Genomic DNA, 18451 nt, shown 5'->3' on the forward strand with positions numbered 1-18451 from the left:
GCCTGTCCGCCCGCGTCCCTTTCAGAGCGCGCTTCTAATAGCAGCGTTACGCGGCTATTACAGGAGAAAAGGAATTCTCGCAGGACCGTGGAGCGGTAGCGCGGGTAAAATGGTAGCAACAGCGGTGAGGCCGGCACCGACTGGGCAATTAGCCTCTCGCTCTGAAGAAGCTTGATCTCTTCCCTCGCTGGTTTCAGACAATAACCCTGCAGATATTCTACATCGGCCAGGTGGTCACTTCTGTGCGCCTTGCACCATTGCCAAAGCTAAGCATGTTCTTCTGACTTGTAACACTCTTGTGACAAGTCTTGCACTTTCACTTGGGATGTCTTTGGCTTTAGGGTTTGGTATTTGCTAAGGACATAGGGCATCCCCTGTTCAGTGATTTTTTTGTTAAAATATCTTGAATATTCCACATTTTCCATATTCTCATAGTGCTGCAGTGCATTTTAGGAAAAAACATCTATATGAATTTACTGATGTGCTAACATACAGTTTATTTTATGTGTCATTTAATTTATGGGTCTGTTTAAGCCAGGGGTGATTGGTTTTAGCAAAAATTGGCACACATGCCATACACCAGGGAACTGAGTTTGGCACACCCAGTCTAAACACCCCAGGCCTCTTCAGAGTTGCTTGGACCCGTTCTCCAGCAGCAAGATGCGACGGCTAACAGTATGCAGTATGCATGAAGGACTTTGTGATCACAACTCTTCAAACGCGGCTCCTTTGAGCTCCTCTTCTCTGTTCTCCTCTGTGAAGGAGGCCAAAATTGTTGCTTCCCAGCCTTAGAAAATTACATGAGGGGCAAGCACTCTGCAGCACAAACACCCCTCCTCCGGGCCGATGGGGATCTGCTGCCTGTATCGGATTATTCCGCCTTTGTAATCAGTCTCTCGGCGCATTCTGAGGTGCAATGTCGGGCCTTGAAGAAAGCCACATCACCCATGTCAGGTTTTTCTGTTTTCCTTGAATATGTCTCGTTCGGGCCGCGACCCTGAACAGAGGGGGGGAAAAAGTGCAAACAGATGAATTTTCATTTGGTTGGTCAGCATTGCCATTTTCATCAAAGGCAGCTTCTCTGGTCCGCCAGCGCCAAAGTTTAGGGCGAGGGGAGTCATGCGGACTGTTGCCAAAACAAATCCTACCAAATTGAGATGCTTTCTGTTCCCCCCCCCCCATCTCCCACAATGCCTTGCTTCTCCCTCCCTCCCTGCACCCAATGGGAAGCTGATGGGATCCCGCTTCGCTGGCAGAGCCTGTCACTTATCCCAGAGCGGAGCGGCACTGAGCATCACGCATCAGTAAAGCCCATTTGCATAGTCTGTGAAGGGCTCGGCGGGGGGGGCTGGGGGGGACAAGGAGCTGAATGCTAAGCAACAGCAGCCCTGTAACATAGCAGAAATAACCGAAAACGCACCTCCCTCCCCTCTCCTTCACCGGGCGGGGGATTTGATGTGAGGGGGGCAAGCAGACAGGGGAGGGCATCAGCCTATCCAGTTCAACACCTGGCGAGACGGGGCTAGGTGAATAAGGCAGCCAGGCGGCCATGCCTCTCCGCGGGGGAGGAACGCACTTTCTGGGAGCAGGCTCAGTCGGCCCCCCTTTGTTTCGGTTTTGCGGCCCGGTTTTCTGAGCGCTTGGCTCCTTTGTTTTCCCTCCCCGTCACGGTTCTGCCGGCGGTCGATGCAGCTCATCTCGCGCCGACAGCAGGCGGCCCCACAGGCCCCCGGCCCACTAAACGGCACGCGCACGGCGGGGTGGGACGAGGCCCTGCCGAACCCAGCCCTCCTCTGCATAATGCGGTCATGGTGGGGGTCTTTCTTCCATTGAGGGGGGGTGGGGTGACGGGGCCTCCTCAGAGCCGGCTGGCTGATGTGGTCAGAGCTGGCTGGCGTGATGCGGCCTGGATCCCGTGGCCTCTGCGAAGTGGCTTGATGTACAAGCACACCCCCAGGATGGGGCCATTATGCACAATCCAGCCCTTCACGCTGAGCACAACAAAAAGAGCCAGCGGGTCCCTATTTTAATGCCTTCGGTCTGACTCAGCCAGAGATCGAGCTCACCCTCTGCGGTGCGCGGTCTCAGAAAAGGTGTTCTCGGGCACACTCGTAAACCCTCTACGGGGTTCGTTAAATGAATGAGCTGAACGCTCACCGCAAATCGTTGAACCACCAAACCACAAAACCGGGACCACCTCACCTCCGAGACTCATACACGGCCGTTCCCTAGCTGCTCGGGAGCGCCTTGTTATTTAGTCCCCGCGGTAATGTTTGCGGAGGCGCGTTAGCGCGCGTGAACGGACCCCTCTCATTCATTTCGACAGACGGCCGCGTCTGACAACACGCAGGCGTCTACGCCGCAACATTAAGGAGCTATTAATGCGCTGCGCTCAGAGTCGGCTAAATCGCCTAATAATCGCCGTCAATGATGAGAGCGCCGGTAATAATCACAGTTGGTTGGTCATATGGGGTTGGCAGCGTTGTGCGTGTCTGCTCTCTGAGAGAGGGTGCACCCGCTCGATCAACGCTTGGCCAAGCTCTTCAATTTCCTGCCATCTGCTGCGCTGGGGTTTCTGATCCCAAATACAGAGGCTTCTTTTATGTCCCCTAAATGACAGCGGAGAGGAGGCGGGCAGGGGCCCCGTGGGACAGTGGCAGGCATTAATGTCACCGAGTGGGCGTGCCGCGCTGCGAGCAGGGAGCGTGCCTATTGGTTCCTTTGCTCTGTCTCCTCCCCGCTGGCCCTGCAGTAAATAGACACACAGCAGTGCACAAGGGATTCTTTAAATATTGGGAGATCATCACATGAGGTAATGATTAAATTAAAATGTAATACTGTGCGTGGGTGAGTGAGTATGTGTGTGTGTGTCTGTGTATTTGTGCTTGTGCCTGTGTGAACCTTCCCAAAGGAGTGACAGCAGTTCCTGTTTCCTGTTTGATCTTACATCCCATGAATATGTTAAATACGTCTCAGACGATACTGGAAATCTCCCATGGCAGTGTGGTAACAGGTGTAGCACGAAAAGGCGAGGCACATATTAATACATCATAGTCTTTACTGTGCAAATAACCAGCTACTGTATGTCACAAAAGTTTGATGATATGACACAGACTCGCGGTTTTCCCAGCAGAGTGGAAAGTAATTGCCACGGCACAGTGACAAATGAAGTTACACAAGCTCCAGCGTCTGTGATCCTGCCTCTTCCCTTATTGTTGCACTGTTATGTAACACACACGTGCTGGATATGATCGCAACCACTGAAGACCTAGAGATTCAGCTTTAATGGTCATGAGAGGTGCACACGCGCACACACACACACACACACACACACACACACACTCAAACCAACACACATACACACCCACACACACAATCACACACACGTGTATACACCCATATGCACACATACTCGTACATGAACATGCATACCCATGCGCACACTCAGAGGCGCAGTACAGTTACAAACACACACACACACCCGTACATACACACGTACACCCTTACATGCATGTGCATACACTAATGCACACCCATATACACACTCACAGGCACACACTAGTTGCAAACATTCACGCACACACACGCATATACACACACACACACACATTTGTCTCTGGTGGTTTTGCCACTCAGACCAAAGCTCAGTGCTCCTTCTTGTTCTTTCACACAGCGCAACCTTCCGGTCCTTTGGGCCGGTCTTGTATCTCTGTATTATCCAATCTCGTGTTAGCTGAAAGACCGTGTTGTCAGGCATCAGGAGCAATTTATTCTCCGCCTTTCCTGGCGGTGAAGATGGTGTGTCTTACGGGAAAAGATGACATTTGTGACCTCCGCCATTTCCAGCGATGCATTTCCTGCGTTTTTTCCAGATGTTCATTTATTGATTTAATGATTCAAGATTCTGTGTGTGGGAAATTTAGAGTAGCGCGGTATCAAATATGCTATTTTTTCATCATTTTCTTCTGTGTCCTCTGGCATATGCAGCTGAATTGTAAGAAGCACTGGACGGAGAAATACTCTCTGAAAATATGGTTTTATAGCAGACAAGGCTGACAAAATCATGAACAAATGGAGGCTGGAAAATCAAAGAAAATAGATGGCGGGACCAGAGGACAAAGAAAATAGGTTTCAACACAGAAATCCAGTTTATTCTAGCTTTAAAATATTACCCACACACAATGTTCTGACTCTGATATGTGTTTGAATCTTATGAAAAGAGCATTTTAGACAGTTTTTTGTACAGTTTATTTTCCTCTGACTGGAATAAAAGTAACACTGAATTTCTGGGTGTCATGTGTTGTCATCCATAAATGTATCATATTGATATTCATTCCACAGTTGTGGCAGCGTTGTGGAGCGCTCATTAGCAAACTGAACTTTGGACAAAAGGGCTGCAGGTCTAAAGCCTTCCAGAAAGGTCTGGTTGAACACTCCATAGTGGCCGCTGTATGTTTGAAGCAGTCTAAAAGAGCTAGGAACCTGTGTCACTCCTCCTAAGCCCCATGCAGGGGTCATATTTAAAGATGCACTGCCTGGCAGCAAGAGGAGCGCTGAGTCACCCAGGAGGGGGACTGGCACCGTCCACCCCAGGTAACCTCAGACACTTCGGTCAATCGTATTAAAGCTCACAGTCCTGTGAGTCCCGGTTTCTCCGTGGCCAGGGCTGGAAGTGCTCCTGAGAGGAGACAGGTGTGCGCGCACAAGGGCAGAAGCCACTGTTCCGTACTCGTACACTGCGCTACAACTTTTTAACTTCGTCTTTTTCTTTAGGTTTTTTTTGTTTGCTTGTTTTTTTTTACTTTTTTAAAGGGAACATTTTTTTGGGAACACAATGTTTTTCGTTTTTCTTTTGAAATGAAGTTCATGAAAAAATATTGCTTGTTTTAAATTAGATAAAAAGTAAGCAAAATTGTTTTGTTATATCCAAGACAACCCCAGTCAGGGTAACCTCTTCTGCTCCTTACAAGGGGAGTGTCATTAGATCGTTGCCTCTTACCGCGTTGGAGACATGACATAAAATCAATGAACAGCTGATCTCAATCACTGGCGACATTTGAGCTTTGAACCTCACATTTATCCTCCAAGCTTGAGAATAAAGGGAGAAGACTTACTGTAGGCTTATCTCTCACACACACACTGGAATTCTGTTTCTCTAGGAATGGGAGAGTAGAGTAGAACTGGTTCAAATGTGTCTCTCCTTCGGTGTCAAACCTGATTTCAGTGAAAAGGAGATTGACAGATGGATGCTAAATGCATACACAGCACTGGAGCATATTCCTATGTTGTATTACATAGATTTGGTCATTTCCCTAGAGGCCCCAACCCTGCCAAAGCCCCGCCCAAGTCCTGCCCCAAACTACTCCCCCCAACAGAAACCACACCCACTGGCCATCGAGTTGGTGGTACCATGTCAGATCACACTGACACTGCCTCCAAGCTCAGTCAAAATATTTTATTCATTACACCATTTTTGCATTGTGCATCTGTGCCAGAGCAGCACACCAGCCAGCGATGTCTGAGCTGGTCTGTGGGTTTGAGCGCACCAATTGGTTGTCACCCCTCGGGGCGGGATTCGTCAAGCAATCCGTGCAGATTGATAAGGAAGCAGGGAGGACATTGCGTGGTGACAGCGTGGCTGGATTTGGGAAAACGCCGTCGCCTATAATGGAATGTGACGGAAATTTGTCACCTCCTGGCATCTCTGGCTCTTCAGTGCTTTTCTCACTCAGACACATGCGGTACATCTGCCGGGTTGAAGGTCACGACGCCCCACACATCTGCAATAGGGGAAGTCCAACTGCTGTGGAGAACTCTGACACCACTGCTGAGTGGCAACACCACGGAGAGCCCGAATCCACACCTTTCCACCCACGCCGTTGCAAGTTAACAACAGCTTAGTACATTTTAATAGAGGAGTCATTTTCCTTGCACTTAGACTAACCACTAAGCTCCATAAACTCCATAACCTGGAGTCACCCAACCCTGTGATGATGAAAGACCTTTCTCTGTATTGCTCATGAGATTAAGTGATGTGGTGTCGGCTATTTAGGGGAAAACAGATGATGATCTCCAACACGCTAGGGAATCAGTCAGGTGTCTATTCTGCTCCTGCCCCCTTTAGCAATGAGACCTGCCTTTTTTTGTTGGATGTGGATTTGATGAATAGCATTATGTTTAAAGAGGGTGATTATTGAAACGACTTCCACCATGTGACCCTCACTGTGAGGCGGCCGTGGGAAAGTAAACCCGGGTCCAGCCCTCGGAGCTCTCGGCGGCAGCGGAGCATCCGGCGGCTCACAGACACCCGTGACCGGGGCCTCCTGCCGAGGACGGGGCCGGTGCCATCAATCCTCGTGACGGCGTGTGTAATTCCGCCGCCCCGCTCCGTGACGCTCGGCCGCTCTAATCCACTCCTAATGAGCACGCAGCGCGCGGGCGGCCGCTTTGAGGAATGACCCCGCTGAGCTCGGCGGGACAGAGGCACAGCCGAGCCGTAAATCAGAGCGGCGCGTCCACACCAATACCCCCCGCTCTGGCACTAATCACAACTTCTCCTCACACCCAGTGAGCTACAGCGAGGGGAGGGAGAGGGAGGGAAAGGGAGGAGGGGAGCGACAGAGAGGGAGGGGGGAGAGAAGGAAGGAGACAGAGAGAAGGGATGGAAGGGGGGGAAGTACGGGAAAGAGGGAGAGAGGATGAAGGAGATTCAGGGAGAGAGAAAAGATGGAGAAGACACGGAAGGGGGGAAAGGCAGATAGAAAGAGTGGGGATGGAGGAGAGAGAGATGATGGAGGGAAGAAAGAAGGGAGAAGTGAAGGGGAGAGAGGGGGGAGAAGGAGACAGCATAGAGAGTAGAGAAAGAGGGACGGAGGAGAGATAGAAGTAAGGGGCAGGATGAACAAATGAAGGAGGAGAGGCTGCAAGAAAGAGGGAGAGGGAGGAGAGTACTCAGCGGTAACTGAAGGGGAAGAGACGATAACAATTATCTGTGGCATATACTCACTTCAAGTGGAATAAAGCCTTTCATAAATACGACAAGTGTTTTCAATTACCCTTCACATAAAGTGTAGAAGTAGAGAGCTGTAACTACCTTGCAAAGCTGTCTCTGGTGTAGACTCATTCAACTCAGCAATGCTTTGGAGATTTATCACACGTTATTCAGACTGCAGGATTCAGAAGGTTATTTTTACCGTGAACTCCCGTACAACAGCTGTGGTAAAAGTGCCATCCAATTTTGTGAGACTAATGAAATATCTCTTTAGTGAAGTGCTTTGAAAGCCAAAGGACGCCACATGGAATTTGAAACGGTTCCCTGTTCTCTGTCTGTGTTTGTGTGTGTGTCTGTGATGTCCCTGGCCGAATCGAAGACGACCGATGACATTGTTTCCTCGGCGGAATGTTCCAGCGACGACGAGGACCTCGAAGAGTGTGACTCAGGACATGCAGGTGGGAGGAGTTTGGTTCAGTTTGCTTGCTCGAACGTGATTGGTTTTCATTTGGTTTGCAAATGAGGATGTTCTCTTCAAAGCATCACTTCCCATGGAAACACAAAGTGTAACTTCGAGTGATTGTTTAGAAAAAAAGCAATACATACTAGTATATTTTTCTTAACCGAAGACCTTAAGCCATGATAGCATTTCAATAAAGACGGTCAAAGTCACAATTTTTCATATTTATCCTCATGAAATACACTTTTAATGGCTCTATAGACTGTGAATTGTAAGTCAATGTACAATATACAATGTATTCAATTAACTACAACTACAACAATTAGCCTAATAAGCTACACTTGTCCGTGAGGTTTCCAAAGTGGTGAACATGGCTCTGCATTTATACTAATTTTGTCCTCTCAGCATTCAAATGAGAGTGGGGCAAACCTTTAACTAAAAAGTCCAAAATTAGTATTGAGAGTCATGTTGTCTGCATTGATGCTACAAAATGTATCATGTTTGAAGATCTCTTGCCGTGCGGTTTTGACTTGTGTTTTTGACAGATGATACATTTTGAGATTTTTTGTTGTTAAGTGCTTTCAGCAAAATCATCTGGCATATTAACTGCAATTGAACTTTTTTTGTTTCTTTCTTTTGATTTCATGTCTTAAGTTAAACATTTTAATAGAGAACAGATATCATCGAATTTCTGTGTACAGTTGTAATTCATTTACACATGCAGCTGTTTCCAGCACTATTGTGCTACTTTTCTACTACTAAAACATGACAAATCTAACATCTAGATATGTGTAAGATCTGAAAGAATCTTACAGTTGTTTTGAGAAAATTTGGGTGTGACCTATTTCACCTTTGATTAGAGAAAATTGTGGTTGTGAGCCCATTTCAGCTTTGATTATAAAAAAAAGATTAATATTTGAACTAATACATGTAGCAAGTCCCGTAAAATCCACCCACAAAGTACTGTATCATAAATTCTTTTGTTTTGTGTAATTTTCCATGCGTGTTGGATTTAGGGACACTTGACTGATCCATATGGATGTAATGCAGAGTGCATTTAAAAAACCCAAGATTTATACCCTAGGGCCATCCTCGGAAACATCATCACAGTGCTAATTAATTATCTGTGTAGATACAGCTTGCTGATGATGAAACATATGTCCACGCAGGGCTCAGCCAGCAGCTTTTCGGATCGGCTAAACAGATCTCCGGTCCCTCCCACTACCCAAGTGCCGTAATTTACCAATTACAGTCTGCTGTCATAAAGCATTATTTCCTTCGAAGCCCGTTTTGAAAAGTCGGTCTAACAGAGTTATTTGTTTGGCTTTTTAATTCACCGTCCCGGGGGCCTCCACGCTGTCAGACAAAGGGAGATTAAAAATAACCACTCCGTGCCTCTGCTCGGCCAATCGCCTGTGCAGAATCCTTCAGACGTTTGTCTCTGCAATAATTGGCTTATATCCACCTTTTGATTAGACCAACAAAGGAGCAGGAAAGCCTGTCGGATTGGAGAGATGTTGTCGCAGGAGAATACCACAGACTCTCTTGCAAGGCCGAATCCAAATTGTCAGGTTATTTTCTAATTTTTTTTCCCCCCCGTCCTTGAAACCGAATTCAGAATAACTTTTCCGCTTTGAATCTGGCTGCCTCCCTCAATAAAAATAAGCGGCGCTTTATTGTCTCCTGCTGAGATCGTTTTCAGAGACTGGCAGCAGGGAAAGTTTAGCTCCTTTGAGCCTGCTTTAATTGTATTTATCTCTTCAAAGGTGAAAGGTCAATCCCAAGTCCTCCCAAGGAAAGAATTATGATTAAGACCTAGCATATAAGGTTAAACGCTCTATTCTGATGGCTTCTGAGGTTACATTCAAAAAAGACACAACAGACCAGTCAAGCATCCTATCACATTTACACAGAAATTCACAACTTCACTTTGATCCTGCTTCAGTTTAACGTGACTAGTTGCATGATCTTTTTATTATTCTGATTATTTTTCTCTCTATTCAAACTATATTTTGTTAACCATGCATGGGTACTTTTCCCTTTGTTGTACTTTAATATTGCTTTCCGTTTGTGGTGATTTTTGGTCTCTTGGGGCTTCCTTATTTCTTTGGTGTCCTTACCTGCCCCATTTTCGGGTTAAAACATCGCCGTCGTTCTGCCTCATCTTGTACCGCATGACTTTTTGGTGGTTGAAAACATTTTTTTTTCCTCCTGGTTTTCTTTAAGTATTTGTCCCATGGGCTTCTAATGAAACATTCCCATGTTTTAATTAACAAAACAAATTTAAAAAGGCAACAAAATCTTTTCTTGCCATCATCCCTTTTTGGCCCACATGGGCAACCCTATTCTGTCTCAAGAAAGTTGTGTGAAAGAATGATTTTTTTTCCTTCCCTTTTTCATTCCTCCTTTGTCCACCCTCTTTTCTCATGCCGTTCTGCATCTAAATGTCTTTTTTTTAATGCAGATGGCATAAAAAGAATTTTATTGCCACTAAGTATATCTGTTTTTCTATTTCATTTGTTGCTCTTAGAAAGTCGTTTGTGGCATGCCTGAAAATGTAGCTCCTACTAAACTAAACTAAAACGGACCTCATGGTCACTCCCATCTTCCAGTGCATGAACTGACTGTCGCCATTGTGTGTGTTTTATAACCCATAGCTCTGCATTCAGGCTAATTCCGCTGGCTGTGTGTTCTTAATTGCAACTTCAGCTTCCTTTAGCGCAGCAGCCGAACCTGCTGCTACCACAGTCTTCCTCTCTGGTTCTGTCTGTCTGTGTGTGTGTGTCTGTCTGTCTTGAGGTTTTGTCACGTAAATCTGTTTGTAGAATTGTTCAATTGTCCCCTTCCCCTTAAGGAATTCCACAAAAAGGCTATTTACAATTTGAGGTATAGCTGCAAAAAAATGTTTGGAATGTCACATAGTGGGATGTTACTAGCTGTAGATCTCACACTCTAACCATTAGAACCACATATGTAAGCCACTGTTTTTAAGCAAAAAGGATTACAGTGGTGAAAAAGGGAGTGAGATTTTACCAGAGATATATCTTATTATATCTTTCATTTTGATTAATCTAAAGGTGAAAATTTCAGAAGAACAAGTGCTATTTCTCCCCTGAGATCTAATTAGGGGAGAGCTCTTCTGCTGCTCCCACAGAAGAGCTTTGATTGGGCATGTGTACATCTGAGTATATATCATAATAAATTATTATTTATGTTATGAGTGTACTCATAGACAGTTTTTCCCCAGGATTCACCACTAAGCAATTTAATACACCACATACCTTTATTTAGAGAATAAGTTATGGTTCCGCACATTTCGCATCAGCCAAACGATGTGCGCTCTCTGTAACCCGAGATCATATTTAGTAGCGCCCAAATCGAAAGACGGATTGCGCTGAAATGCAGCCGGCTCAGATGACAAGCGGCGAAGACGTTAATGCGAATTTGTGTCGGTTTTGCTTTGGCGCGTGAGGCAGGAGGTAAATAAGTGCCACCTCGGAGGTGGGCGAGAACGCCGGGCGGGTAATGATTCACGGCCGCGGACATCTGTGCTCCCCGGCTCGGCGAAATCTCAGCGGAGTCAGCGCTTTAAACCCCGCAAATTACTGTGGGACACTGGATACAGAAGTAGCCTCCTCATCGCTTACAGCGCGTGGCTGATACATTTCACCCGGGGAAGATATGTGACTTCAAGCACGTGAAATAAAACGCTGACATCTGAGTACAGGAAATGGAGGGGGATAATGGCATAAATAAAAAAAAAATGTCGCTGGAGAGCCTTCGCTGTCGGAGCCGATTTAACTGGGCTACAGCACGTTCCGAAACCCGCGCCTCATCCCCCAGTGCCACCTTTTTAGCACAGCAAAGAGGTGACAGCGAGAAAGGCGGAGGGAAAGACAGTGTTTGAGAGGGATGGTGAAGGATACGACATCATTAGAAGCCGATTTAACTGGCTACATCGTGTTCAAAATTCTGTAGGCCTCCCTCGTCCTTTTGCACAGCAACAAGGTGACAGCGAAAGAGACAGCGAGGAAATAGTAGCGAGGGAGAAGAACATCGAACTGTAGAGAGACGTACAGATGTTCAGTTTGCAGTTATGTAATCCTACTGTATTCATACGCAATGAAATATTAAAGGGCATGGGTACACTCTACCTAAAAGGACTGTACTGTCTGAGCACTGACGTATACCTTCCACTGGATGCACAAAGGTTCTCACCAACTGCAGTCATTCCGATGTGGCATTTGGGACTCAAAAACTCATTGGAAAACTGCAAGCTTTTATGATGAAAGTAAGAATCAAATCATAGTGGGCACAAGAACACAATTCTTTGGTTAGATATTGTTTTAGGACAGCAAATTAATGATGATAATGATAAAAAAAAGATCATTACAACTAACAACACATCAGATGATCCAGCACAGCAGTCTCTGATTTGGTCAAACACACAACATTGACATGGTGGTCTCTTGCAGTGCATGATAGTTGGCTAGCAAGATACTGTATATTGGTATCTAACAAGCTAATCAGCTTGATATGTATCTAGTTAGCCATCTGAATAGCTACATAGCTAGCTAGTTGATTAGCCATAGCCAGCTATCTCACCTGCTGTCTCAAGTGAGAGATAGCAGCAACCATCCCAGTAATTTTAATATGTTAATCAACAATATGTCCCATAGACAAGGGAATGAAAAAACTGTTCAAACAAAATAAAAACAGTACTTTTTATTTGCTGAAATGCCATTTCCTCATCCCTTCCTTTGTGACAGAACCATTTAGGATAGAGTAGTCAGGAGAGGTGCCAACTCATCTGAGTCATTGTTGGTTGTAATAACAAACATCATTATTATCTTGTTCTACAGCCAAACATAAATGGAAAATGCACGTTTTGATAATGACAGTCTACCTACAGCATTATCATTCAGTTTATGCTTTTGTCTTGAAAGCTTGCAGTTTTCCAATGATTTCCTGTGGACAAGAGTCCATATTGCCATGGTGGAATCTGGGCAATTAAAGATTGCCAGTATGAATAATCGTCTATGTGAATGGGTTTCATAGCTGTTTTCTGGCTGCTATCAAGCGTGAGTCAGCTCAGTGTCACTCCAGTACAGGTCTCAGATCAATTCAAGGTTATTTATCTTGTTGCTTATTGCAGTGTGTGTGACCCTACTCAAATATATTGACAAGCATTCGGTGCCTCAGTGTGAATCAACTGAAAAAAAAATGATTAAATCAGAATAAGCTGATGAGTTGCTGCGGGATTAAATGTAATAACTATCCTGAAATTTTGCTTATCCAGTCTTCCAGTTTAACTAACAGTCACCAATTTTCAGGTTCCTTTTTCCCTGAAGGCATCTTATATTATAATCCTGCCTTCACACAGAGCCTTATATGAAGTCATATTAGTTACAAGGGGAAAAAATAGTTTGAAATGATCAAAATATTTCATGAAATTTGCTCTCTTTGTGTGATTAAAATAAGCAAAGAGCATTGTCTCAACATGCCAGCTGTGAACCATTCTGCAGCTCTCACAGGTTGGCACGGACCAATCGCGGGCCACATTCGAGCTGACACGCCTTTCACAGGCTGACAGGGACCAGTTATGGCCTGTGTTGAACTCTGTGTCACAGGAAAATTAAATTTCCCTTGCTTCTGAGCCCACATTTTAGTTGAAGTCACATTTGTCTTGGTAGACTTAAGTTCAGTCTTAAAATCTGCCTCCACAGAGAAAGACTTGTACATTGCAGTGATACATGAAGGTGTTTGCAGGAGTTTTCCTGGCGCACTGTTGCTGTACGAACAGCATGTCTAACTGAAAGCCCCCAGTCATTTGTGCCATATCGGTCAGCAACCTCCTGCACAAACACCGTCTGTCTGTAAAGCTGATGTGAGGTAATCTGCTGTGGGCTTCCAGCAAACACACATGCGCGCGTGCACACACACACACACACACACACACACACACACACATCTTCGGGGGTTTCAGGCTGAAAGGACCGATTTTCTCTCCGCGCACAGCCGAAAATACCCTTTCATTTTCTCAGCACAGGAGGCCAGGTATTCGCTGACATCCAGCATTCTGCAGAACTTTCTTTATGGGATCAGGAAGTTAAATCTCTGACAGGTCAGGGAAATGAATTTCGGTTTTTTGCAGCAGTAGCAGGCGGTGGGCGGGTATGTTGCTGTGCAGGGCTGTTGATGAAGCGTTAAAACCGAATGCACAATGGCGGGGGAAGGCCAAGAAAACTGCAGCTGTGCAAATTTGTGTATCCAGCGCAACTGCTTTATTTATTTTGCAGAAGAAGTTGCGGCAGCAACAGCAGCAGCCAACAGCAGTCAGAGTAGTACTAGTAGTTAGTGGTGGAAAGGAAGTTATTTGTAGTTAATCACTTTGATTGTGGATTAAGTGTAAATTAAATGGAAGCAGAACAGCATGTGGTCAGGTAAAACAATATACAATCCGGCACTGTTCACAAGCTGTTGATTTTATAAATCCCTTTATTTGTGCCCTTTTTCCATCTAATGGTGAAACAAAAGTGCTGCCATTAGTTGTAGAAGAGCTAGTCAGTGAGTGATGGATGCCACCTTATGTATGGCTGCTTAGTAGCAGCCAAAGGGGTGCCTTTTCTTTGCAGTGTACAGTAAACACCCCCTTTAAAACGACCCCCTTACACCATACACAGAACACAGAGAAAAGCTGGTGGATGACTCCACGTGCATACTCCCTGAAATCGGTGCAGTGACCATATGCTGATGTCTAATGTGTCCTATGAGGCAGACACTGTCTCTGGGGTGACCTCCCAGGGCAGAGCAGGTGAATTCACCTTCGTCCATCACTGTCCATAAAGCACCCATTCATTCTTTCTGCTGCTAAACAGCGTGTGGGAGCGAGTGGTTTAAATCACACAGCTTTCAAAGCACCTTAAATTATGAAAAAGATTCCTTTTTGTCTTTACTTAATTGATATTGATTGAATATATGTGTTGCTCAACTTTTGGCTTTATTTGAGCTTCTCTTGCAATTAAAGAGCTCAAATGGCTGTCTCTGTCTCTCCTTCCTAGCAGGGAAAAAATTTCAAACATTTTGCCTAAGCTTCTGAACCATCAAAAACCAGGCCTGCCAAAAGGTACATTTTAATCAAAATACAAATAGTACAGTGAGGAAAACAATGAATTACTGATACTAATCACCATCTACATCCTCACAGAGGTAAAGGACACTGTGAATATATTGGCTTTTCAACAGGGCCAGTCGAAAAGAATAAAGGGATCATTGTTTCGCACCGCGGGTTTATTGCTTTACCCCCTGTGAGGGATCTCTCCGAAAATTACACATGGCATTGTGCTAGAATCGTGGCGGGAAATGCTCCGTCTTCTCTCGTCTTTAATCGTATCAGAAAAGGGATATCAGCTTACTGCCGTTAATGGAGGAAACACAGAGCCCGGGAGAGGAAGAGAGATGCAGAGTTTTGAGTCAGAACTGGGCCTCTGTTTGTTTAGGATACAGTGTCATAATTTACATCATTTGCCAAAAACATATTTCATCTCACTTTCCTTGGAACAAATTATGCTTTTATTGCCCAGAACAGAAAGACAGAAAACTAATCATGGCTATTTGTCTTAAGACCCCATTGAGATTAAAAATGAGATCTGGCGGTTATGGTTTCAAACAATAACGTACATGAAAGCTAAAAACATCTTACAAGAGCTGTTAGGCCGTATAGCTTTATGAGAGTTAATTGGCTGCATAGCTTTATGGATGTGAATAGGGGCAATAAACCTGGAAATGGGGTGGTCGGTATCCACGCTGAAGACGCCGGACTCATTAAAGTCCCCGTGATGCAGAACCCAAAAAAACAATCCCCTGTGTGTTTCATTTTCTGACACACCCCAGATGTCAGCTCGCATCTGCACGCTGCTCCGTGGCAGTTAAGAACTTATTTTCCAATTAATGGCGCGTGGCTCAAAGCCCTCCCTCTCCGCATTAGCCTGAAAACAAACCCAATTGTGTAAAATAAACACATTAAAATGCATGCTGTTTGCACAATTTAAAGAGCTGTGGAACGCGCAGCACTGATAAAAGACTTGCCAAGAAAGTACGCCCGGCTTAAAAATGAAAGCATAAACTTTTAAACTCAGCGTCTCACCAGGCCTGCTTTGGTGTCTCCTCGGCTAGCCTGGCTCCTCTGGCCAGTCGGCTCTGTCCGCGCAGCAGTGAGGCTAATGGTTGCTGACAGAGGGGAAATCAGACAGCGCTCCAGTGCACCGTGAACAAAGGCCAGGACCCCAAAGATCATCTCAAAGATTGAAGGGCCTTCCAGCAAAGCTCTGGTACATGCCTCATTCACATGTCTGCAGTGTCAGTCCACTTGGACACTGGGGCCAGGTGTACATCAGTATCAGAGCGACGCTACCCACGTGACTGAGGCAACAGCACACTCCAAGACGGGATTCAGATTCAGTTATTAGGGTGCAGTGTGCATGCAGGCTTATGCACTGACACTGATTCAGAAGGCAGACCCTGTAATACAGACAGGCAAAGCAAAGGTACAGAAATGCATATATTAAGGCCACATGAACAACAGCAGCACACGCAGTGTGTTAGACTACTTCTGAAAAAGTGTCAAAAGGGTCACACAGTACTACAGTAACTGGCACACTGAAAACATAGACCACGTGCTACAATACTTAGTTGTAGTGTTAGCAGCAGTTAGTGTTACTTTATAAATTGGTGGAATATTAATATCCCTAAAGTGCTAAACAGAAGGCCAGGCTTATACGCTACAAGAACTGAGCAGGGCAAACACAGTGTAGCTGAAGGCATTGATCTTGCCATCTCTCATATGCTAAGCAAGCTTTCCTCCATTTTGACTGATTCCACACTTTTCTAGGCTTATTCAACCTAATGACGCCACTGGTGTAGACACAGTCCTCCAGGAACCGGAGTCCCCCAGGAGTCTGTTGTCTGTGTACTAGACCTCCTCATTAGCGCCTTTCCCCCATCTAGTGGCACAGTGAATGTACTGCTAGTACTTTTGGGGGAGCCACTCAATCAGTCAGCCAGTCAATGAGTGAGGGAAGCTGCTGTTTCTAGCGCTAAGATTTTTCTGTTCATCCTACAGTACAGTAAATGCAACCTTTTAAAACATTCCCCTTTAAAAGAACCATTTCTCTTTGTGACACACAGTTCCTCTGAGCCAAAATTCACACTGCTACATCAACTGCGCATCAAAAATGCCTCACAAACAAGTCACTCTCTGAGGGAGCAATGAATTTGATGGAGAAAGGCAGAAATTCACCCCTTGTCCCTTGATATTTGCCCAGAATAACACATTAAGATATTACTTTTCTTTCACACTCTACCCATATTTCAAGGTGAAATGGAAGAAATCTGGCAAAATGTTCAAAGACATTCCGCAGTAAGCGTTACAGCTGGACCCCAAACCACAGCCCGCATACTGGCCCAGCTTTTGTCATGCAAGGGGCACACTAATGGAGGTTTGCTGATAAATTTAAGGGGGGGAATGATCATTTAAGTCTCCTGCCAGTCCTGATATCCAGGAAAGTGATCGACCCGCTCTGTCAGGCCTTTTGGCATTTTCTCTTAAGTAGGTCAACTGAGAAGAGCTCGGCTCGGCTGCCGCATACCGTTTCTCCTGTCACTGTCCTCAGTGGTCTGGAAATATACTCGCACATAAAATCGATGCCAAATCCCCCATGTTTGGAAGTCATGAAAAATATATCTGGGTAATGAAAATATGCAACGTCTTACCATGTGCACAGCAGATTCCGCTGATACATACAAAACATTATATCCATAGTCGTTAAAAGCAAAGCTGTACATTCTCAATCTTAATGTACCTTACTTATGTTTCCCGTCTGAGGTTTTGCAGGAAATATCCATAATGTGAATGCTTGTGTAGATGATGTGATAACCGCATAATGCTTTTCTGTGACAATGAGATGAAGGTAAATTCTCTATTCTGTGTCACTCTGTAATTTTGAGTCTGTGTCAGCCTCTGCAGTATAAGCCTGTAATCAGTGTTTCTGTAATGATGTAGACTGAAAACAGAGGGAACGCATACGGATTACACTCAGACTGGAGGGCAGCGGTCAGAACCTGAGAGCAGAGCAATCGCAGCATGTCAAAAATCATAAATCATAGCTGCTAAAGTGGAAATGGTTCAGCCTGCATGTTTGTATTGCTAGTCACATAAAGCAGACTTGGGTACTCCGACGAGGAGCTTCTTCAATCTGCAGTTGTGCAGGAAATCGTTCTGAGGAGAATTTGGGGAAGGAATGATGGGATACTCCCTCTGTTAGACTAACAAGTCTAATTGCCTGTTAGTTAGGGGAACAGCCTCACTACCATTCTGCCCTTCTGATTCTACTGCCCTTCCCCCTACTTCTCCTCCCCTCAGAGAGCAATCACAGATAAACACTGCATTTAAGAAACAGACTAAACACCATTAGTCTTCTACAGTGGTAAAGCAGTCAGGCTGTTTACATGTTGAAGCCGACAAACATAATATTGCCCTCATGTCACATGAGGTGGGTGAGGTGGGGTTGGGTGAGGTTAGTTGGAGGGAAAGCATGACCTAAATGTTAGATAAGTTTGATGTAAATTACATACATTAGTACTGTATCAGTTTCTCTGTCTCTGTTAAAGGCTCATTACATCATTACATCCCAGCAAATCAGAAAGGTGGGCGATAAGCAGGGTTCAGATTCACCACATGCCAGCAGAAGACCGAGAAATAGAGAATATTAACTCCTTGTGCCCTCTTGTGGAATTCCTAAAGACACTGTGAACAGCTGTTAAACCAAGGGCTGTGGGTCCCATTTTGATTTAAATGCCTGAACATTTCTTTAAAATTCCAATAAATCAATAAAAAAAATGGAAGGATTGTGACTGCTGTCAGCAGTTGGGCGGTTGTGGAATTTGGCCATTTCGCCGAACCCTGTCCTTTCTTTGTGGCTGCGCTTGCCGCACCACATCGG

General features: G+C 45.2%; 1 protein-coding gene across 5 annotated transcripts in view; it reads left to right on the forward strand.

Moving 5' to 3' along the window:
- The window catches only part of LOC118792523 (neurexin-3a-like), a 279182-nt gene that overhangs the window by 255402 nt on the left and 5329 nt on the right, over positions 1-18451 (forward strand). For 4 of the 5 annotated variants that reach the window (XM_036550399.1, XM_036550396.1, XM_036550397.1 and 1 more), the window contains one exon: positions 7371-7449. In XM_036550399.1, coding sequence (XP_036406292.1) covers positions 7371-7449 — 79 coding nt within the window. Of the gene's footprint in view, positions 1-7370; positions 7459-18451 lie in introns of all 5 variants that reach the window. The other variant, XM_036550400.1, reaches the window with a different exon arrangement.

Source organism: Megalops cyprinoides, chromosome 17 (genome assembly GCF_013368585.1).
Source record: "Megalops cyprinoides isolate fMegCyp1 chromosome 17, fMegCyp1.pri, whole genome shotgun sequence".
NCBI lineage: Eukaryota > Metazoa > Chordata > Actinopteri > Elopiformes > Megalopidae > Megalops > Megalops cyprinoides.